Source organism: Protomyctophum parallelum (assembly GCF_964188405.1).
Source record: "Protomyctophum parallelum genome assembly, chromosome: 13".
Taxonomy (NCBI): Eukaryota; Metazoa; Chordata; class Actinopteri; order Myctophiformes; family Myctophidae; genus Protomyctophum; species Protomyctophum parallelum.
This window is the reverse complement of record NC_139708.1, coordinates 41284042-41307265: the sequence shown is the minus strand read 5'-3', so window position 1 is coordinate 41307265 and position 23224 is coordinate 41284042. Positions and strand designations below refer to the sequence as shown.

Genomic DNA, 23224 nt, shown 5'->3' with positions numbered 1-23224 from the left:
GGCCAAGTCTTTGCCACAGACACATTTGTACGGACATATGGATGCTCCCTGGGAATTCCACCATAGTTATATATAATCTAGAGACCGGACAACCCCAGCTGGTCATTTCAATGGCGTGTGTTTGTTTCAGTTGTGTTTGAAGCACCCAGAAGTCAGCCGGTAGTGCCACTGTTGGCTATGGTTGGTTGGCTCGAGTGCAGGTCTCAACTTCAAGGTCAACTTTTGTGCCATGACGTCACGGAACGCACGTCCACCACCATGAATGTCCTGCAGTGCCAGCTTTGGCCAGCCATCTAGCTCTGGGGCCTTGCCTTCCACATGTTGGTGGTAGCCAGACGCTCTGGGGCCTTGTCTTCCACATGTTGGTGGTAGCCAGCCGCTCTGGGGCCTTGTCTTCTAAATGTTGGTGGCAGTAAGACGCTCTGGGGCCTTGCCTTCCACATGTTGGTGGCAGTAAGACGCTCTGGGGCCTTGCCTTCCACATGTTGGTGGCAGTAAGACGCTCTGGGGCCTTGCCTTCCACATGTTGGTGGCAGTAAGACGCTATGGGGCCTTGCCTTCCACATGTTGGTGGTAGCCAGATGCTCTGGGGCCTTGTCTTCTAAATGTTGGTGGCAGTAAGACGCTCTGGGGCCTTGCCTTCCACATGTTGGTGGCAGTAAGACGCTCTGGGGCCTTGCCTTCCACATGGTGGTGGCAGAAAGACGCTCTGGGGCCTTGCCTTCCACATGTTGGTGGCAGAAAGACGCTCTGGGGCCTTGCCTTCCACATGTTGGTGGCAGTAAGACGCTATGGGGCCTTGCCTTCCACATGTTGGTGGTAGCCAGCCGCTCTGGGGCCTTGCCTTCCACATGTTGGTGGTAGCCAGCCGCTCTGGGGCCTTGCCTTCCACATGTTGGTGGTAGCCAGATGCTCTGGGGCCTTGTCTTCTAAATGTTGGTGGTAGCCAGCCGCTCTGGGGCCTTGCCTTCCACATGTTGGTGGCAGTAAGACGCTATGGGGCCTTGCCTTCCACATGTTGGTGGTAGCCAGCCGCTCTGGGGCCTTGCCTTCCACATGTTGGTGGTAGCCAGATGCTCTGGGGCCTTGTCTTCTAAATGTTGGTGGTAGTAAGACGCTCTGGGGCCTTGCCTTCCACATGTTGGTGGCAGTAAGACGCTCTGGGGCCTTGCCTTCCACATGTTGGTGGTAGCCAGCCGCTCTGGGGCCTTGCCTTCCACATGTTGGTGGCAGAAAGACGCTCTGGGGCCTTGCCTTCCACATGTTGGTGGCAGTAAGACGCTCTGGGGCCTTGCCTTCCACATGTTGGTGGCAGCCAGATGCTCTGGGGCCTTGCCTTCCACATCGGTGGCAGTTAGAGGAGGGGAATGATCTTACATTCTGTACGTCTCTGTGGATGAGATGAGAGCGTCTGATAAACGCAGCCAATGACAGAAGAGACTACTGGAGATGAAGCACTTTTACAGCCAATGACAGAAGAGACTACTGGAGATGAAGCACTTTTACAGCCAATGACAGAAGAGACTACTGGAGATGAATCAAGTTCTCAAATATGTTCGTGCCAAGAACCCCCACAAAAATACTGTATTTGGCCACGGAAACCTCCATCTGAAAATGTGTTGTGATTAGAGCTGGGACTCGATTAAAAAAAATTAATCAGAGGCTTTGCGATTAATTAATCTAGATTAATCGCATTTTAATCGCATATCAATATTCAACCCGAGAACAGCGAGAAACCTTTTTTTTATGTTTTTTGGTATCCCAGTGAATCAATGAATAGTGACTACAGGATACCACTCATTTTCAACATTTTACTGTCATTAATATACCTGTTGTGGAAATAATAATAAAAAGTCACCCCATTCTGTGTTGCCTAGAACTGGAGGTCTGAAAAAAAAATAGTAACAGTAACAAGTACATCTCAGTGACATCACAAAGCTGTACTTCATATTGTTACTGTTTTTTGTCAGACCTCCAGTTCTAGGCAACACAAAATGGGGTGACTTTTTATTATTTCCAGTTTTCAGTACTATAGAAAAGCGCCCAGTGAGAAACGTTCCGCGGTGAAAAAAAAGGTGTGATTAATTTATCTGTAGTTAATCGCGATTAATTTTTCTGTAGTTAATTAATCTAAATTAATCGCAATTAGTCCCGGCCCTAGTTGTGATTTGTGTCAAAAAATGAAATAATGTTCAAAACTGATTTTCTACTCTCTCTCTCTCTCTCTCTCTCTCCCTCCCTCCCTCTCTCTCTCTCCCCACCCCCCACCCCCCCCAGGGGTCTCCCCACCGATCGCCCCATGTGGAGTGATGAGAGCGGCTTCAACGAGTGTACGAAAAGCAGCACACACCCCCCCTCTCCTCAGTGGACCTGGGTATGTGCACTCATGCACGCACGAAGAAAAGTATTTGTTCGGCCCCCAAAAATGTGTTTATTGTCATGATTTGTCACCATCCGAGTCGGCTTTGTCCGACGGCTTACAGGTCTTTAAATAAATACTTTTTGAAACGTCTATGGGGAAAACATGAACAGGGAATTATCTTCTGGTGCCCTCGTCCTTCTGAGAGGGGGCGGGGCTGTGACGCTATTTATAGAGTGTATATGACACACTTTGACTGACCGCAGTGTGGTCCTGTGGCCTGCAGGTGTCAGAGTGGAGCATAGACTACAACCTGCCTGAGGGAACAGACAACGATGGGTGGCAGTACGCCGCTGACTTCCCCGTGTATGTACTGGAACACTTCCATCTCACTATTATAACTGCACTGGAACACTTCCATCTCACTATTATAACTGCACTGGAACACTTCCATCTCACTATTATAACTGCACTGGAACACTTCCATCTCACTATTATAACTGCACTGGAACACTTCCATCTCACTATTATAACTGCACTGGAACACTTCCATCTGACTATTATAACTGCACTGGAACACTTCCATCTGACTATTATAACTGCACTGGAACACTTCCATCTGACTATTATAACTGCACTGGAACACTTCCATCTCACTATTATAACTGCACTGGAACACTTCCATCTGACTATTATAACTGCACTGGAACACTTCCATCTCACTATTATAACTGCACTGGAACACTTCCATCTCACTATTATAACTGCACTGGAACACTTCCATCTCACTATTATAACTGCACTGGAACACTTCCATCTCACTATTATAACTGCACTGGAACACTTCCATCTCACTATTATAACTGCACTGGAACACTTCCATCTCACTATTATAACTGCACTGGAACACTTCCATCTCACTATTATAACTGCACTGGAACACTTCCATCTCACTATTATAACTGCACTGGAACACTTCCATCTCACTATTATAACTGCACTGGAACACTTCCATCTCACTATTATAACTGCACTGGAACACTTCCATCTCACTATTATAACTGTCCTGGAACACTTCCATCTCACTATTATAACTGCACTGGAACACTTCCATCTCACTATTATAACTGTCCTGGAACACTTACATCTCATTATTACTCCAGTATAGTTTATATCTAACAATTCTATTTTATTAAAGTTTATATGTAAACAATTTTATGTTATCACTGTGACGAAGTAGAGTCTCAAGACGCAATAGAGCAGAGAGACCCCACGAAGTACATGTTTGTTCAGTAACGAGTGCCAGACCTCCAAAACACCCAACACCCGGGTAGAGGAGGAGAAAAGGAGGGTGCCGGGTGTAGACCCCTGGGGGACCCCCGCGTGAGACTTGAATCCGTCTGGTTTCCGTTTGTTTCTCGTAGGACTTTCCACGGCCACAAGACCATGAAGGACTTTGTCAGACGCAGGAGATGGGCCAGGTATGTGCACGTCAATGTATGAACGCACACACACACACACACACACACACACACCGGCACGCACGCACACACACACTCACCCAGAAAACACGACGGCCACTGAGTTTTTAAACATATTATTTTTAGTTTACTTTAATTTCGAGGATAACAGCGTAAAATCGCTAACAGGTCCTGTGAATGTTATTTAACTTAAACATACATTTGAATAACTTTTATAGTTGTGAGCCGCAAATCAAGCTTGTTTGGATGAAAAACGCAGCTTGGAAAAAATAATCAGAGTTAGATGGATTCTAAAAAAAATCTGTTCCCATTGCCATCATTATCCAGCTGACTTCACTTCCGTTTTTTTGTTCCTTCATCGCACGACAACACGGGGGGACATTTTCGATGACGTCCCACTGTTGTGCAACATTGAGGATTGCGCAACAGGCACTCCTAGGCTTGGAGCGATGCGATCGGTTTTGATATCAATAAACGTGGATAAAACTTCGTCCTGGGTGCTGGGTGTTACTAATAGAAAGGACGATGAACTTCGTCCTCGGCGATCGGGGTGTTTTTTTTTTTTTTGAAGGGACAGACAATAGGCTGACAGGAAACGGGAGAGAGATGGGGGAAGACATGCAGTAAAGGCCGTGTCGGGCTCGGGAGTCGAACCCGCGGCACACTGCGACTGGATTACCAGTCGGGTGCCCAGACAGTTACGCCACCGCCTGGGCCGGCGATCGGGGTGTTAAAGACGTGTGAATGACGTCACCCGTTGTACCTTTTTTTTGTTTCCAGGAAGTGTAAGATCACTGTGATTGGTCCGTGGCAGCATGTCCCGCCCATCCAGCTGAGTGACATCTCCGTGATGCCGTGTCTGGCCCAGAGTCGGGCGGAGCACGTTCCCGTGTGGGCGCTCAGCGACAAGGGAGACGTCCTGTGTCGCCTCGGGGTGCAGCCCCAAGTCCCCGCGGTGAGAATATGACATCTTCTGCAGTGTTGATACTAAAACAGCAACGTTTGATTCAGTTTTAGTCGTAGTCTTTTGAATACAATTCTGTTAAATTGACTGTTTAATTAAAGAAACCTTTAACCCACGTTGACTGTTGGGTGTTTTTCACTAAACCTTTGAAGAATCACCCAATATCGTACGTCGCTCTATTCCACGCACCTCGGGTGCCTTGAATTAGCGCGCACACATGTGCTAGTGTCGGAAAATAACCCACGATCCATTTGTGACAAATCGTGTCGCGTTGCATCATCCCATAGCAGTCCATATGTGGGGATTTTCCCCTGGAGCCTCGCGGGGCTCGAACCTGTTTTATATCTTCTTCGGGTCATGTGATTCACACGCGTCAGTGTGTGAATCTCACACACTGACGCGTGTGTGAGAGTCTCGTCAGTGAGAAGCCACGAAAAACGTACGATGTCTCATAAGTTAGCTAGCAGCAACCCTTCCAGTGCCAAATACCCTAGAAGTTGGGTAACTCGTGTTCAGCAGTGTATGTGTTTAGTTTTAGTCCATCGACTATCATAAGAGTTTAGTTGACTAAATATACAGTTGACAAAAATGTATGTTGGCGGTGCCTTGGTGCCTTCATAATGGCTGATTTTACAGTTGTTCGCATGCTGAAAATAGCCGATTTACAATCGCACACAAGGCATTGCAGCGACGCCCCTCTGCACTGTTATTGGTCAGCTCAGCGAATCCAGCAATATACAAGTTGACTCCCACTTCCTATGCCAGATGTTCCAATGGGTTTCCCCCAGGATTTTCTTTTTGAGCCCAATGCGAACGAAAATTAAAAAAATTGTATGGCGTGCGTGCATGCACTGTGTGATGTCACAGGGAACCTCCTGGCTGCACGTGGGCACAGACCAGCCCTTCAAGTCCATCTCCATCGGCGGTGCCAACCAGGTGTGGGCCATCGCCCGGGACGGGGCCGTGTTCTACCGGGGGTCAGTGTCCCCCCAAAACCCTGCTGGTGAGTGTACTAGGGGGTCAGTGTCCCCCCAAAACCATGCCGGTGAGTGCATTAGGGGGTCAGTGTCCCCCCAAAACCCTGCTGGTGAGTGTACTAGGGGGTCAGTGTCCCCCCAAAACCCTGCCGGTGAGTGCATTAGGGCTGTCTAAAGAGAGGAAAAGCAAGCACTCAGTTGAGTAGGTCTAGTTTACTTCACAGTAAGAGGATGTGCGCTGCACCGTTCTGGCAGCAATAGTCTATAGACAAATCTAATCTAATATGCTCATTACTGAGGTATACCATCAACTACACCTGGCCTACAGGGCGTGAATCCATGGAGCAGTGACCTGTAGAACAGGTGTAGCTAATCAAAAAAGTCTGAAAACTGCACTTCCGGGTCTGCAGTCAATGTCGCTACTAAAATACGCCACGTTCAAGCGATGCGCAGACTGGAATTGTAGTCTGGTACCACATCCCCTCCCCTGTATTGAATTGTGTTGTCTCCCCCTGCAGGTGAATGCTGGTACCACATCCCCTCTCCTGCCAAGCAGACTCTCAGACAGCTCTCCGTGGGAAGGACGTCTGTGTTCGCTGTGGATGAAAACAGTGAGTGTTAAAACCCCACACCAACGTGTGAATGAATGGACCATTGCAAGCGCTTTGAGTTCTTAGAAAAGCGCTATACAAATAAAGCAATCAATTTATTACCATTAAACAATCTACACTGTAAAATCCTCAGTGCTCATTTATAGCCAAAACCACACCAAAGGGTGTTGCAAACCACACCAATGCAACTCATCGAGTTGCATTGGTGTGGTTGACCTTAAAAACCGTTGAGTGTGCAAATGGAACCAAATTGGACCCGTAAGGGTTTATTTGCAAACTCAGAGATACAGACCCGTAAGGGTGCATTTGCACACTCAGAGTTACAGACCCGTAAGGGTGTATTTGCACACTCAGAGTTACAGACCCGTAAGGGTGCATTTGCACACTCAGAGTTACAGACCCGTAAGGGTGCATTTGCACACAGAGTTACAGACCTGTATATATGTACACACATTGTGTGCACAGTGTTTAGTGCGAGGGTACATCCATACATATAGAAACCTAGATACCTCATTGGCCGCTGCAGTTCATGGGAGGTTCATATTCGGGGAGGCACGCTGTCACTCAAAGTGATCACAGCGCGTCTTTTCCGGGACTTCGAAAAACAAACAGACGACCAGAGAGCACATCCAATGTCCGAACGCACCCTGGGTTTACGAAAAGGCTCCGCAACCCCACCTGCCTCTGATCGGCACACACGGACGCACGCCTTCCCTGAAAGACAGACTGACAGACAGACGCTCCAGTAAGCGCCAGAGCTACCTTTAAATGGGTCTATGGGTCGGTACATAGTTACATACATACATTCTCTCTGTCTCCCCCTGTAGGCAACCTGTGGTACAGGCAGGGTCTGACCCCCAGCTACCCCCAGGGGTCAGCGTGGGAGCCCATCTCCAACAACGTCACCAAGGTGTCTGTCGGACCGCTGGACCAGGTACGTACGCACGCACCACACCACATTGAGGCAGATGGAGGTTCTGTCTGTTGCCTACACGTGTTCCACACCACCACACAGAGTGCAGTGCCCGTCGCCTAGACTCGGTGGGATACACGGTTGTCCAGAACCGCTACACAAGGCTCTGGTCAGGCTCTCCCAGTGGACCTAATGAGCCAACAGTAAGTCCCCTATAGCTCATATGTGCAATTCCCAGGCTCTGACTGAGCCAATTGTTTGCCATGGCAACACCAGCCTTATTCCCAACACCTGCCATTTGATTACGTCACAGTTCACAGTCACTCCTCAGAGATTCTCCACAGACGTTTAACACTGCACAAGGGCTTACACAGACAGACAGACAGACAGACAGACAGACAGACAGACAAAACTAAAGACAACGGATATAACAGGGTGGGGTATGTATTCTCGATTTTCACTGTTCTCAACTTGCATCGTTCCCAAATAGGCCAGTGCCAATGTGTTGCAGGCGTGCCTCATTCTGATTGGCCCAGTGATGTCATCATATGTTGCAGGCATGGCTCATTCTGATTGACCCAGTGCTGTCATGTGTTGCAGGCATGGCTCATTCTGATTGGCCCAGTGATGTCATCATATGTTGCAGGCATGGCTCATTCTGATTGGCCCAGTGATGTCATCATGTGTTGCAGGTATGGATCATAGCCGACACCGTCCAGGGTTTCCCCGCGGAGACGCCCGGGGCTGTCTGTCACAGGCTGGGGGTGGGGCCTATGCAACCCAAGGGCCAATCGTGGGACTTCGGCATCGGGGTGAGTGTGACATCATCATCATCATCATCACAGCTCTTCTCAAATCCAGACCTTTTCTGAATCAGGGTACTGGAAATGCATGTGTGGCCCACCCATATCTGACTTTTGGCCTACGTAATCACGCATTACAGTTCAGTTTGACATAAAGTCATGAATGGGTATATTTTGTAAATAATATGATCTGGGAGATTTGACTTCTGACTGTTCACCCATTATTATTGACAGTGAACTCAGTGATTATCTGTTTGTTTGTTTCCCACAGGGTGGCTGGGAGCACATCAGCGTGAGAGGGAACTCCATAGACCGCCCTCCGTTCCCGCCTCTTAGCTCCGCCCCTGCCGGCAGTCCCCGCCCCTCCAGGCCCGAGACACAAGCCAACGGGAATGCCGTGGGCGTGTGACCCTGCCCAGGGGGGCGTGGCTTTGACACCATGCAAAAACCAACTTCCTCGCAGCTCTCTTCGTGTGCCTCATGGCTCGACACTGTCTACTACACACCACTGGTTCTCAACGTGCGGTCCGACTTGATCGTTATATTAGGAACCAAAATGTTGGGGGGGCGGTCGCTGAAATGAAAGTGTAAAGGTTGAGAATCATTGGTCTCTCTACACCCTGATCTCCTCAGGCTAGTTTCCTTCACGTCGTTCTGTTTTCACACATTCCTGCTCCACAGATGGAGGGATAATGTTACAGTGTTTGTTCCCCAGCCTCTCTCTCTCCTCCCCAAAGTAGAAATTAAATCACACAAATATTTAAGAGGAAAGTATTTGATTTCTTACGGAAAGGGTGAAATGGAGCATTGCAGCCTGCGGATGGCGTCGACGTTTGGTGCGATTTGGTCGAGAAAAAAAACATACAAATAAATAAACTTAAGCACACAATTGCTCTCATTAGCTTCTGGCTATCGGGTGATCCATGAGATTGATTGATTGGTTGGTTGTTAAATGATTGATTGTTTTTATTGACATAAATGCATATATATGTGACCATATCTACAGATCTAGCAAATAGATTTTTTATAAATGATGATATCATTATAGGAGTTCAGAGAGCTCTGAACCCATTCCATAGACTGTCCTAAAGACGGTGCTGCTCGCTGAAGATAGACCATCTACAAGCTCACAGCGCGTTGAAAATAGACTATCTACAAGCTCACAGCGCGTTGAAAACAGACCATCTACAAGCTCACAACGCGTTGAAAATAGACTATCTACAAGCTCACAGCGCGTTGAAAACAGACCATCTACAAGCTCACAACGCGTTGAAAACAGACCATCTACAAGCTCACAGCGCGTTGAAAATAGACCATCTACAAGCTCACAACAACATGCTGAAAATAGACCATCTACAAGCTCACAACAACATGCTGAAAATAGACCATCTACAAGCTCACAGTGCATTGAAAATAGACCATCTACAAGCTCACAGCGCGTTGAAAATAGACCATCTACAAGCTCACAACACGTTGAAAATAGACCATCTACAAGCTCACAACACGTTGAAAAATGAAAATAGAACATCTACAAGCTCACAACACGTTGAAAAATGAAAATAGACCATCTACAAGCTCAACACGTTGAAAATAGACCATCTACAAGCTCACCACAACACGTTGAGAATAGACCATCTACAAGCTCACAACACGTTGTGATAAGACACGTTCGTTTGTCCTTCCTGATACAGATTCCGACCCATAACTCGTTGGATACCGAGTTCCCATGCATCCGATACCAAAGTCGGAAGTCCAAAGTCCAGGGAACCTCAGTGGTCCTTGAGAGTTTACACAAATGGTCCACAAATGGTTGCACTCAACAGTTAGGGGGGCCTTCAAATTCAATAGTTAAGAGAACAGACTCAGCCAGCCAGAGACACACATTGCTGTGCATCGGAGTGGCTGTACCACTAAAAAAATCATAATTCCATTGATAGTTGTGCCGCTACAAATTAGTAATGCAAATAGTACAGTAAGAGTATAAAAACAGCCCAGGCCGTAGCGTAACGGTCTGGGCACCGGACTGGTGATCCAGTCGCGGTGTGCCGCGGGTTCGACTCCCGAACCCGACACGGCCTTTACCGCATGTCATCCCCCCATCTCTCAACCGTTTCCTGTCAGCCTACTATCTGTCCCTTAAAAAATCAATAAAAGGCGTAAGCCGCAAAAAAATATCTTAAAAAAAAAAAAAAAAAGAGTATAAAAACAGTCGCTCAACATCAACTGGAACATTGAAAATATAACTGTAAAATTGTGATAAATAGCGTGGTATGGGAGTAGCATAGACGGCATATACTCCTGGATACCGATACCAGCATGTCAGAGGCAGCATCGTCAGCTTTTCCGATCCGGGTACGAGTTGTGAGCACATAAATATGCTATTTTCAGCGAACGACAGCGCCGTATGACAGGACCGTACCTATACCCTGACATCACATGTTGTCTCATAGGACATAGCAGTGACATCACATGCTGTCTCATAGGACATGAGTGACATCACATGGTGTCTCATAGGACATATCAGTGACATCACATGGTGTCTCATAGGGCATGGCAGTGACATCACATGCTGTCTCATAGTCGTGGTGTAGAATGCGTGTGTCGAATTTGAAGTCGGTGGGGCAAACGGTTCTCGAGTTACGTGGAGAGATACGATATGTTTGTCTAGAATCAATATTCTTCACACTGACAGAAACAAATGTTTTACGGTGATGAATCACCAGAATCCTGGATGGCTTGATTTTATTTTTTAGCACATACAAAGTTTAAAACAGAAGAAATGCTCATAAATAGTTAAAATAATTGATATAAATATTTTTGGAAATCTCTATGGGAAATATGAATGGGTCTGGAATGATGGAACCAGAAAATGACCGCCACTGCTATGCCCTATTCCTATTGGCTGATCATTATATCGTCCATCTGTCTGATTGGCTTATCAATTAGCTTGTGTGGTGTTAATTATTATCATTTTAGTTTGTTTTGCTGTATTTGCTTCGGTCTCATTTGCCTGATTGACCTTCCATCTGCGATGTGATTTATTTGCGTTGTGTTTTGTTTCTCCATAATGTTTTGGCTTGTTTATGTGTTTTTAAATGAGACATCGTTTTCCCACTCCATTTAAAAAACAATAACATACTACTTTGTTTTTATTACAAACATTGGAATGACCTGAAAGCATTTATTTTTGGATCCCCAGGATATTATTACTCAGCAGATAATTCCTAATATTCTATTGTTTCCTCCTGTTCTATATTGTTTCCATCTTGCAATATGAAGTGTATTTGTTCTTCTGGTGTTGATCTACAGAGTGTGATGATGAACGGACCTGTTGTAACAGCAGTGATGAATGTTTCCATCCTTTGAACATTGATGTTCTTCTGATGAGGACGACGACGACCAACTGTGAAATAAAACTCTGAACCTATTCTCGTCCTGAAGTTTTCTTCAGTCTGGCGATGCACCGAATATTCAGCCGCAGACAATATTAGGCAGAAAATGGCAAAAAAGAAAAAAAAAGCATTTTCGGCCTATTTGGTTTCGGCCCAAATTAGGCAGAAAATATATCACCGAATAGTGTATGCAAATAATCCATTCAAAAGAGATGAATAAATGTTTTATGGACCCATAATAGTGATTATTATTTAAGTTAAGTTTTGCCATAACCATTTATTTTGCCATAAATCAGGTAGCTTAAGGTGACGCCAAACTAAAAGGTACAGAGACACTAGGGGATGCTAGACCACCCCCTGCCCTTTTGGCAATGTGCCCTCTAGGAAAATAAATACTATATATATATATTTATTTTTTGTACCATGGCGACATTGATTAATTCTTCATAAAAAAGCTTCTAATATATTATTTAGGCCCCGAAAACTATGAATCTCACACTATTAAGGCAACCGGCCGGTTCCATGCGCTGCACAAGGTGCCCTTTTTTTCACTTGAGCACCTGCCCCTCTAAATGTCTGTGCACGCCACTGAGAAAAGGTACACCTCAAGTGCAAGATGAGTTATCTAAAAAGGGGGGAAAACGTGAAATAACATGACTGCTACCAAAAACTAACACAATCAGACCTGAACCGAGTGGTGCTGTAGGCCTACTGTACGCGTGCTGTAGTACTGGAATGTACAAGCACTCCTCCCTGGCCTCGCTGTGTGCGTTAGGCTGCGCAACAGTGACACCTAGTGGTCAACACAAGCTATTTCAGTACTGGGACAAGCCAGGGACATTGCTGTGACTGTCTATAGCCCCCTTTCTGAAACCAGCTCCTCGCCACTCGCCCTACACACTTGCCCTCGATATGCGCGTTCACGTGAGGCTGCGCCATATTAAGTGTCGTCCGAAACCAAGCAGCCTTGAGTGGAAGTGGCTTATAAAGCCCTCAAGAGCGAGTCTGTGCCGATCTAGACTCGATTGCCTTGTGCAGCCCTGCGCTCTGTCCGCATGGAAACCGCGACCTACAAATGTAAGTACCACCACAAATAATTGATAAATAAACTCCTCCTAAACAATCTTCATCTGATGCAGAATAGGCAACGCTCCAACTGATGTTCACAAGGGCTCTTTATTTACCCCACCGTGAAAAACTATAAATGAAACCACACAAACGAAACAACTTTTAACAATGATTTATAAAGACCATGGATGTAGGCCTATAGGCCTATGACATGTCATTTGACAGTCACGCTGTATTTTCTTTTTCCATATTAATGAAATCCATGTCACACAATACACGATGCAATCCAATATAACTGTACAAACAAAATAACAGACCTGTAACACAATTGCATGATGGTAACCATGGCAACGAATGGTGTCTGTTTCCTGTTTCTGCACAAGGAGGGCGAGTGTATTTCCAAACAGTTTTTAATTATACCCAGCACCCTAATCAAGGGAACTTGATTCAGCTGGAGCGGCACGTCCTGACGAGGGAACCTCCCGAGCACTTCAAGTCAAGGGACTGGTTTCAGAAAGGGCCCAGGAGTGGCTAGCAACACTAGGAAAAGAAGGGTAGCTACTCCTATATAGGGTATAATGTGGGTGACATCTTACTTTTCTGGCCTTGACAGCCCACACATCCAAACAGAAAAGTCCTATCTGATTGCATTAGATGATGTTAAAGGACATTAAACTCACTTTGACACTCAATGTGCCATTCACTTTATGAATGTGCATACCCTCTATATCTGACAAGTGAGACACCATAAATAACTTAAGTGATGAAAAAGCAGGACACAATAATCTTGACGTCAATGTGTCTTTAAGAGAATGATTTCTTCCACCACTGTGTATTATTCAGAGTTTAAAATCACTCACCAGCACAGCCTCCACAGAGCCCTTATAGCAACCCTTACCCTGACAAATAAGATAACGATTAGAAGTAAATTTGCATTTATTTCCATATTAAACAGTGTAATTATAAACATTTTTTTCATTCAATTACACTAAGCATGATCATCATTATCAGTATGAAGTAAAAATATTACAATTCTTTAAAATCTACAAGTTTAAAGGACAGACGATGCATTTTCACGTCTGTCTTAATTTAACTGTTCTTATGCGAATGACCACGATGATATGTTGCTTTTTTTCATTTTTTTAAATCAACCTTTAAATTACAAAAAAATGAAACCTCATACCTATTCAACTAAAACGACAAATTTCCCATTTACAGACGAAAAAATCAACATTTATATACATCAGTACAGTTCGACATTAAGTTACACTTTTCAAATGTGCAAGATTAAGCAAAGAAATAATAATAATAGAAATAAAATAATGTATACTGTCGTTGAATAAAATGGAAAAAAAAAGATTTCCTTAAATAAAAATAAATTCAAGTTTAACTGAAGCACAGGCTGCTGGTTGTAGTCTGTTGTTTATCAACTGAGGTGATCCTTAAATTAATGAATCAATAAATTATTGATAAATCAATCAATTAATCTTTTCTAAGATACAGAGCATAATGTTATGGATCCATACAGCTGATCAACAGTGGTAGACGCCGTATTAAGAGTACATTTACTTGTATTATTAGTATTATCTGTACTTTCCATTCCTTTGTTTATTCGCTTTTCACGACACATTTCACAGAAAGAAACACCAGTGTTGTACTTTTGGACTGCACGTCGTTTCTTTAGGAAGGAAAATACAAATGTATCAACTCAAAATAATTTAAAGAAAATAGTGACGATAGCCGGAAAAATGTCATACTACTTTTAATACTTAATAAATAATAAATAATAAAAAATAGTATTTGTATTGTTTTAGCAAAGGAAAACAATACAAAGCAAGTACTTCAGCACTTGTAACTCGCGTACACATTTGACAAGACAAACTTGCACTTTGTGGTGGTCGAGTAATACTTGACCAAGGATACACAAATATATACTATCCTTTTTGACTAGAGAACTGGGGTGTGATTTGAGTACTTGGTAGATCCACCACTGTTGATCATTGAAGACACGCAGAGCGCTCCATAGTTGACCGATTAATCTTTAACTAGGAGAGCTGTACAAATACATCGTCAGCCTATAATCCTGTCCCAACATACATGTACCCTGAATCAGCCTATAATCCTGTCCCAACATGCATGCACCCTGAATCAGCCTATAATCCTGTCCCAACATACATGTACCCTGAATCAGCCTATAATTCAGGGTACATGTGATTTTGTTGTGGATTCTCCTTTAAAACCCCGTCAGTTTGGAAGAACTGTATTTTTTTTAATGATTTCTGTACATGAACAAAAGGGAAAAAAAGTTTCAATCTGCCTAGATCCTGATATTTACCATTTGAGTTGTGTTTTTATACATTAATTAATCATCGTAAATGATACACAAATATCCCCCCTCCCCCCAACCCAACCCCGCTGTACAATTAAGTCAACGTCGCTGTCAGGTGAAAACCTTGCATGTCCAACACCGTCACGTTTGAGAAAAAATAAAAACCAGATATCCAAAAGTATTTTTTATTTAGTCGTAAGTCCTCGTTAATAATACTTTATTATTGGTTAATCTTTTTATAAAAAAACCAACATGTTTCTGGAAGCCATACCCCCCCACAATAACTCTTGTACGACAAAAGTATAGAGCGATTTGATTCAAAGAGAAACTTAAAAACAGTTGAAATGACGGTTGAGATACAAGGTTTTCTCTGCCCGACAGCAACATTAAAGACAACGGTATACAATAATTAATCATCACCATCATCATCATCATCATCATTGCAGGAAAATCTCCCGGGAGTCAAATTGGTTTGACACAGTAAACCAAAAACACTAAATCAACAACAACAACAAAGGCAAACTAGAGAACTCTGTTAGAGAGTGTGTGTGTGTGAGAGAGAGAGAGAGAGAGAGAGAGAGAGAGAGACGGAGAGAGACACAGCGAGAAATGATAACAGTAGCTGAGCGAGTTCTGTTTTCAGAGCAGTGGTTGTCAACCTGTAGAACGGGGCCCACTGGTGGACCCTGGGGGTATTGCCAAGTGGGCCCCAAAAATAATTTGGCTAAATGTGACTATTTCTCAACAATTTGGACAATGTTTGACCAGTTTTCTTTTTATACTATATTTTGTTGATTACGTTTGATTCAGGAATATATTGTTTTATTTTCTTTAAGGTCTCAAAGAGTCCCGAGAGGGTCCCGACCCACACGTTGAACAACCACTGGTTTAGTGTTCAGACAAAGAGAAAAACGCTGACATCACCGGTCGATCTGGAAAAAAACTGTTTTTAAACCAATTAATTCATGAGAACTCATTGCACACACACACACACACACACACACACACACACACACACACACACACACACACACACACACACACACACACACACACACACACACACACACACACACACACACACACACACACACACACACACACACACACACACACACACACGTTTTACAAAAACAGTTCAGTTCATTTATACATTCCGACACATTTCAGCCCTACATGATCTGAGCCCTATATCATAGCAGCAGATCTACAAGCTCACGACACCTTTAACAATCTATTAGTTTGACTCACAGTGTCAACGTCCACATTGGCCACAATGTACAGACAGAAGTGGTCAGCTTGTAGATCTGCTATTTGTCACCGATTTTGGAATCTGTTGGGGGATTAGTTTTTTTCCTATAGTGACATGTCTGTCGCGAGTGGTTGGTCATGGACTTTACCGTACAACGGTGGTGGATCTCCAAATGTCCAGCTTGTGACCCCCCCCCCCCCCCCACCCCCAAATAATCATATTTGAACTGGTGACCCCCCAAAATAATCATATTCAAACTGGGGACCCCCCAAAATAATCATATTTGAACTGGTGACCCCCCAAAATAATCATATTTGAACTGGGGACCCCCCAAAATAATCATATTCAAACTGGGGACCCCCCAAAATAATCATATTTGAACTGGGGACCCCCCAAAATAATCATATTCAAACTGGGGACCCCCCAAAATAATCATATTCGAACTGGGGACCCCCCAAAATAATCATATTTGAACTGGGGACCCTCCAAAATAATCATATTCAAACTGGGGACCCCCCAAAATAATCATATTCGAACTGGGGACCCCCCAAAATAATCATATTTGAACTGGGGACCCCCCAAAATAATCATATTTGAACTGGGGACCCCCCCACCATGACAAGCACTTAAATGATGAGTAGAGCTCCAACTAGACATCTTCTTAGCTCATTTATTCCACTGATTACTTGGGCAGGTGGTCAAAAACATTTCCTATGTCAAACGAATCAACGTGAAAACATTCAAATGGAAACGGCAAACACAAACACAACCAATCTGCAGTCCCTCGGCAGCCGTGTTCCAAAGTGCTGTGAGGTCTGTAGTCTGGGCCGTTTTCAACTATTGTGAAAAACCCATCATGTTGTTAACAATAACATCACATCTCATAGAGGGTAAACCCATCATGTTGTTAACAATAACATCACATCTCATAGAGGATATGTGCATACAAGCCAGTGGCAAAGTGAGTTTAACCTCATTTTACTTTGTTTAAACCATTTATGCCTGAGACCAGATTCTACAAATTCTAAAACATGTTTCTATGTCAGTGGTTCTCAAACGATTTCATGTCAAGGACCGGCAAAAAGTATTATGTAATTGGCCGCCGACCCCCATCTGAACATATGGTGTTCCAGGGACCCCCCCCCCCCCCCAGAAGCAAAGATTTGAGTTAAAAATGTTCGCTCTGAAAGAGTATATATTCAAAGATTTGCACATATTTTCATGATTTTTCAAAAATAGAAGATCTACAAGCTCGTACGAGATCTGTAGATCTGCTATTTTTTAACAGATGAAGTTTAAAATAATGGTTAAAAGCTATAAGGTGACCCCGATGCGGCCTCAGGTCTAAATGGGTTAATGCAATCTGTCAAGGCCAGAAAGCATTTTTATTCATGTATTTGCCACGCCTTGCGCATAACCTCCATTTATATAACGGATTAAATCCGTTAAATTCAATCGCCCGTGGAGATCGAAACATACGACCACCTCTTCTTAACCGTTTATAGAAACGCAACGGATTTGTCTCGTGATCTCGACAAAGAAATCGTTTCGTCCGAGTTTCCTAAATTATCCAGTGACGGAATCGTCCCGATCCCCCGGCCGGCGCTTCCATCCCATAGACACACCTCCAGCCGGACAGACTTTAACCCAAGCTTCTCTCCGACGAGGTCGGAGATCGTGAATTCACGACCTTTTAACGAGGAGGTAAAATAAATGAAAAGAAAACCCCCCAAAAAATCAACATTCCAAAACAAAAAAAAAGGCAACTGAAATAAAATCACGCAATGTCACAAAGAAGAAGGAGCAAAAATAAATACAATGCCGAGAGTTTAGTGTTAATTACGACCTTGAATCCGAGGAGCTTTTTCGGCTGAATTTTCAAAGAGCTTATCGTTCCTATTTGGCAGACAGACAGACAGACACCAAAAGCTTTACTAGAGGCTCCGCTGTGTGTTTAAACTCCACTTCCCAGGGTTCTTAGCTTCGTTTCTCTTGGTGGTGGTGAGGTGATGAGAGGAGGAAGGAGTGCATCGATCAAAAAAATAAAAATAAAAAATAACGTCACCGAGAATGGGCTTCCATGAACGTTTAACCACACTATTCAGGAGTGAACCGTTTCCGACCAACAAAAAAAAGCAATTTTATTTTCGTGTCGAGGGGAAACACCAGAGCATCTAGTATGCAGCCCTGGGGGACCCCGGTGAACTAGTCTACTCAAAGCACAGACAAGTCCACAATCTCCTAAAAAAAAAAAACGTTGCTGTCGGGGCTGCGGGCAAAAACCTCTCGTTTATGTCCATATTTAAACTTTTTTTCTCCGTGTTTTCTCGTGCATTGATCACACTGCACTACGGGCGTCACGCGACACAGCATCGAAAGTAGCAAATCTACAAGCTCCAAACGTGGCGCGAAGCGACGCGCTTCGAGCTTGTAGATCTGCTATTTTTACTATAGAAAAAAAAAGAAGAAGAATCCCGAAAAGAACACTTTTGGACATAATGAGGATTTCCAACCGGCCTCTGGGCGTCTCCCACCCCCCCCCACGCCCCTAAAAGCAGCACGTGGAAAAGCCGTCGTCATTTTGTCATTTTTTTTATGGTCACGAAAATATATTCGAAAATACCTTTAAAATATATATACTCTTAATTTCCATTTCTGCTAAAGCGAGCAAACTACACGCATAAATGCTTCTCTCTCTCTCAGACTTACTCCATTTACAAGTAGGACAAAATGTGCACACGAGTCACGACTGCAAAGATGAAACAGAAGTGCAGGTTTCCTTTCCTTTACTCATTTTTGGGCGCTGAAAATGAGGTGGAAATCTCCGTGAGCACCCGGCCGTCTCGAGAAGATTAGCGGTCAAAACTACGTAGTATATACTGTAAAGTATGGAGGGTTTTAGTGGTTAAAGCGAATCTTTAGAAGCCAGGTCCGTTTGTTTTTTTATGTGCAGGTCATTTATTGGTCCTGTATGGATTGCACTGGGTTTATTCGGGGGGAGAATCTCCCGGCTCGCGGCCGCGCGCTCGCCTCCCGCAAGTGAAAAAAAACTAAAAAACAGTAGTTTGTGCCTGAGAGAAGCATCCATAATGTGGCTGCCATGGCGCCGAGAGGCATCCAAAATGGCCGCCATCGTCAAGTCATCCACCCTTTTTTTGTTCACAGCGCTCTCTCTCTCTCTCTCTCTCTCTCCCTCTCCCACGCGGTCCTGAAAAGTGCCAGCGCAGCACCACGCGGTGCGGTGGGGAGGGGAGGGAGGGAGGAGAGGGGTGTCCGTAAGTAGAGAGCACAGTTTCTTCTATTTATCGATGTATTTATTGGATTACAAAGGGACTAGTCCTTCTCTCCGTCCTCGCTGCTTCCTGAAGGAGACACAACAGGAAAGAAACACAGTTAGAATGTGTGTCCAGTATACTGTACATCTATTGTCCAAAAGGACAATGTTCTGTCTTCATTTCGGACTTCAGCATGCATCTCGTTTGGAATATTAACGCTTCTAGAGAGACTTTAGCGTGACCAGCATGAGGCAAGGATGGAAGATTATGCCGGAAGGGATCGGAAGGGAGGTGATTTTCAGAGTAAAATCTGCCGGCACACCAGCGCCCAGTGCCGTCGCTACCTATAAGCGCAATAAGCACTGTCCGTAGGAGAAACACACCGAGGGGGGGCAACAGAATGTGCCAAAAAGTGCCAAGCACACCCCCAAAATAACCCTGTGTAATAACGAGCGGCCATGTGTGCGTCGAAAATAGCCGATCTGCATGAGTAATTAGCAGCTCTCTCGTTGGGAGCGGGGGTTGGCAGCAAAAAGATCCCACGATTAGGGCAACCAAATGGTCAGCTACGGCCCTGCTAGCGCCTTCATTTTGATTCATTCCCCTTAAAAAAAAAGGTGTTAACCCATTTTGACCTAACCTGACGCTGCCAGATCCAAGAAGCTTGCTACACACATTTGTTTCACAGCTTATTGGGATCTGGGATCTCTGGAGCCAATTCGATGACGGGGCTGTTCCTTTTTTTCAAGATACTTGGTAGATGATTGGATGGGACCGTCTGTCTATCACCGTGTGGGCGTGCAAACACAATCAATCATATTGACGTGTCTACGTGATGTATGGTAGGTGTGACAGCCGGTTTCGCACATATCCCGCCCTTAGCTCACGCTGATTGGTTCGAACCGGGAGCGGTTCGGTGTTAGCTCAGCCCCCTGAGCGATCTCAGATGGATGCTGTCTTGGGGAACATGGTTACTCAATACCGCCCCCATCTGGCAAAGTCAGGTTAATTTTGACCTGGGAACGATTCTACAAATGTCTTCTAAATCCTGACAGTTTGCTGAAAAACCTCATGTTTCTATATGAGTCGTTCTTAAAGATTTTCATGTCAATGACCCCCAAACATATCTGTATTTAGCCGCCGACCGGGTTGTTATATGTTGTTCCAGGAACCACTCCAGAAGCAAAGGTTTTAGTTAAAAACATTCGCTCTGAAAGAATATATTCAAAGATTTGCGCCATATTTTCACGATGTTTAATAGCAGACCTACAAGCTCGTAGCGAGGCACTCGGTGGCGCGCTATGAGGTCTGCTATTTTTCAATAGCTAAATTATAACATAATTGTTTAAAACACCAAAAGGGGTTCCCACCCAAAAGGTGTTAACTAAAGGCTCATAGTCTGGATTTTCAGTGGTGGGGTGACCACCACTCCAGTGGTGAGGTGACGTTGAGCCGTGGTGAGTAAAAACAGAGAGAAGGAATGGGGCGGTGGTTTGCTCTTCACCGCAGCTCGTGACGTCATGTTATAGTTCGGTGGTCACCCCACCACCGAAAATCCAGACTATGTATGAGCCTTAACTCACCGCCCTGTTCGATGTCGGAGTCTGTGAGGTGGGTGATGGAGAAGGAGGCGATGTTGGCCGGAGAGATGGAGAAACGGGAGTAGTTGGAGGCGGCGCTGGTCCAGTTGGGCTCCGAGGAGGCGGGAGATGACCCCGTGACCTTGGAGGACCCCCCTCCCGAGAGGTCAGAGGTCGCCTTGGACAGGAAGGAGGAGGGGTCCGGCGACGAGAAGTCGTCGTCCCACTCGAAACCTCCGCCTGTTGGGAAGAGTTTTTCAACCGATGAGAAAACACTAAAAATGCTAACGCAAATTCTCATTTAGTCTTTTTGAATAACAACATTTAGTTTAGCCCTATTTTGTCAGTTGAAATTGTTTCGTTTTAGTCTAGACTTAGTCGACTAAATATCAAAATTTTAAGTCTTTCAGTCTTAGTCAACAAAATGAACACTGCTACAGAAGTACAGATAAGGAGCCTGACACCAAGACGGAAGGTTTTGGTCCAATCCCGATTTTCTTTTGGAGTCGTAGACCTCCGATTACTGACATACTGACCTTTTTTTTGTAAAAAAAAAAACGTGCAAAATCTTGAAATGAATTAGAAGAACTGAGACAGTGAAGTGAGGGAGAAGAGTCGGGGAGTGACATGCAGTCAAAGGTCGGCCGCCCGGCCCGGGGATTGAACCGGGGACTCACCGTTCACTATCAGCCTAATGTGGTACGCTTGGCGATCGGAGACCCGAGATTTGATTTGATTAAAGTCTCTATTTGAAACCTTTTTTTTATAAAGAAAAACAATAAAAAAAAAAATAGGGCTGTCGAAAGATTAAAGATTTTAATCAGATGGATCAAAAACGGAGTGTCTCTGTCACGACCAAAACTCACCTGCTTGAAGCACCGTACCTGGTATGAGAAGTCGGTTAAGATATGACAAGATAATAGATTAAACACTTTTTTAATGAATCGTCTTGAGTTAAAGCAATAAGCAATAATATGTCAAAATTTTAATTACCTTTTTTTTTTTTTTTTTCAGCTAGCAATGAGTAAAACACACAGATGTTCCTAGAAGCTTTCTCATTGGTCGAAAAAAAACCTGGTCGAAATTACTAACCAATCAAGAAGTAGACAGACAAATCGACCAATGACATAGCTTCTAGGAAAAGTCTTTGAATGCAGATTGCGTCTCCTAGATGTGTCACAGAGAATCATTTTTTTGTGGGAGCGTTTTACCTATTACTGGCTGTCTGAATACCCCAAAAAAAGGTAATTAAAAATGTGACATATCATTGCTTATAGCAGCTGTAATGCAGAGTGTGTGGAGGGAGGCGTGTGCGTGCGGTTACGTACCTTCCTCGTCGGTGGAGCTCTCAGAGTTGTGGAACCTGCTCAGGTAGCCGGTGGTACCGGCGGCGGGCCCAGGGCTGAACTCTGACCCCTGACTGTTGGGGGCGGTGCCGTGCTCCTCTCCCAGCTCCTTGGTGGGGGTCTCCTGCAAAGCAGCACAACACGGCGCCAGTTCAGCTCAACCGTACGCTAATATCATATCCGTTCTGGCAGCCAGCTCGGTAGCGCGCTAGTCACTAGACTCCCTAACACACACCTCCTGGTCCCGCTGCCGCCGATATTTTTTCCAAACAACCGCAGACTAGTTTTGTGTGGCTGATAAAGTATAGTTTTAGACCGCGAAGGAGGCGCGCCGTCTCAAGCGAACTTGAGCCACGAGCGAGCTAAAGTGTCGAAGGTTGCGATGTTCGCTTAGCCGACTGAGTGCCGCTCGAGTTGCAACCAGATAAGCACAGAATAGTAATTCCTCGTCCCCCATTATTATACATACTCCAGATTTAGGTGATAAGGTGACCACCGAAAACTACAACATGACGTCACTGAGCCGCAGTGGTAAGAGACTCACCGCTTCACCCAAACACATCTCTCTGTTTTTACTAAAACTACAACATGACGTCACAGAGCCGCGGTGGTAGGAGACTCACCGCTTCACCCAAACACATCTCTGTTTTTACTAAAACTACAACATGACGTCACTGAGCCGCGGTGGTAAGAGACTCACCACTTCACCAAAACACATCTGTTTTTACTAAAACTACAACATGACGTCACTGAGCCGCGGTGGTAAGAGACTCACCGCGTCACCAAAACACATCTCTTTGTTTTTACTAAAACTACCAACATGATGTCACTGAGCCACGGTGGTATGAGACTCACCGCTTTGATATTTTTAAAT

The 23224-nt window shown here is 44.6% G+C and overlaps 2 protein-coding genes and 1 long non-coding RNA gene across 3 annotated transcripts in view; 1 reads left to right on the top strand and 2 right to left on the bottom strand.

Annotated features, from left to right (window-relative positions):
• The window catches only part of LOC310868672 (tectonin beta-propeller repeat-containing protein 1-like), a 36452-nt gene extending 27582 nt beyond the window's left edge, over window positions 1-8870 (top strand). The window contains exons 19-27 of the mRNA XM_083779128.1: window positions 2278-2374; window positions 2646-2725; window positions 3784-3840; window positions 4621-4795; window positions 5672-5807; window positions 6300-6392; window positions 7220-7326; window positions 7998-8117; window positions 8380-8870. Coding sequence (XP_083635254.1) covers window positions 2278-2374; window positions 2646-2725; window positions 3784-3840; window positions 4621-4795; window positions 5672-5807; window positions 6300-6392; window positions 7220-7326; window positions 7998-8117; window positions 8380-8517 — 1003 coding nt within the window. The 3' untranslated portion in view covers window positions 8518-8870. The remainder of the gene's footprint in view (window positions 1-2277; window positions 2375-2645; window positions 2726-3783; window positions 3841-4620; window positions 4796-5671; window positions 5808-6299; window positions 6393-7219; window positions 7327-7997; window positions 8118-8379) is intronic.
• A 4616-nt stretch (window positions 8871-13486) lies between these two features.
• LOC310868842 lies at window positions 13487-16316 on the bottom strand. Its single transcript, XR_014570106.1, has 2 exons — window positions 15970-16316; window positions 13487-15869 (listed from the first exon to the last, which is right to left on the bottom strand). It is a non-coding gene; the product is annotated as an uncharacterized lncRNA (long non-coding RNA).
• A 2396-nt stretch (window positions 16317-18712) lies between these two features.
• Window positions 18713-23224, bottom strand: part of lmtk2 (lemur tyrosine kinase 2) — an 87251-nt gene continuing 82739 nt past the window's right edge. Inside the window, exons 18-20 of the mRNA XM_083779127.1 lie at window positions 22333-22474; window positions 21008-21244; window positions 18713-19511 (exon numbers count right to left, since the gene is read on the bottom strand). Coding sequence (XP_083635253.1) covers window positions 19483-19511; window positions 21008-21244; window positions 22333-22474 — 408 coding nt within the window. The 3' untranslated portion in view covers window positions 18713-19482. The remainder of the gene's footprint in view (window positions 19512-21007; window positions 21245-22332; window positions 22475-23224) is intronic.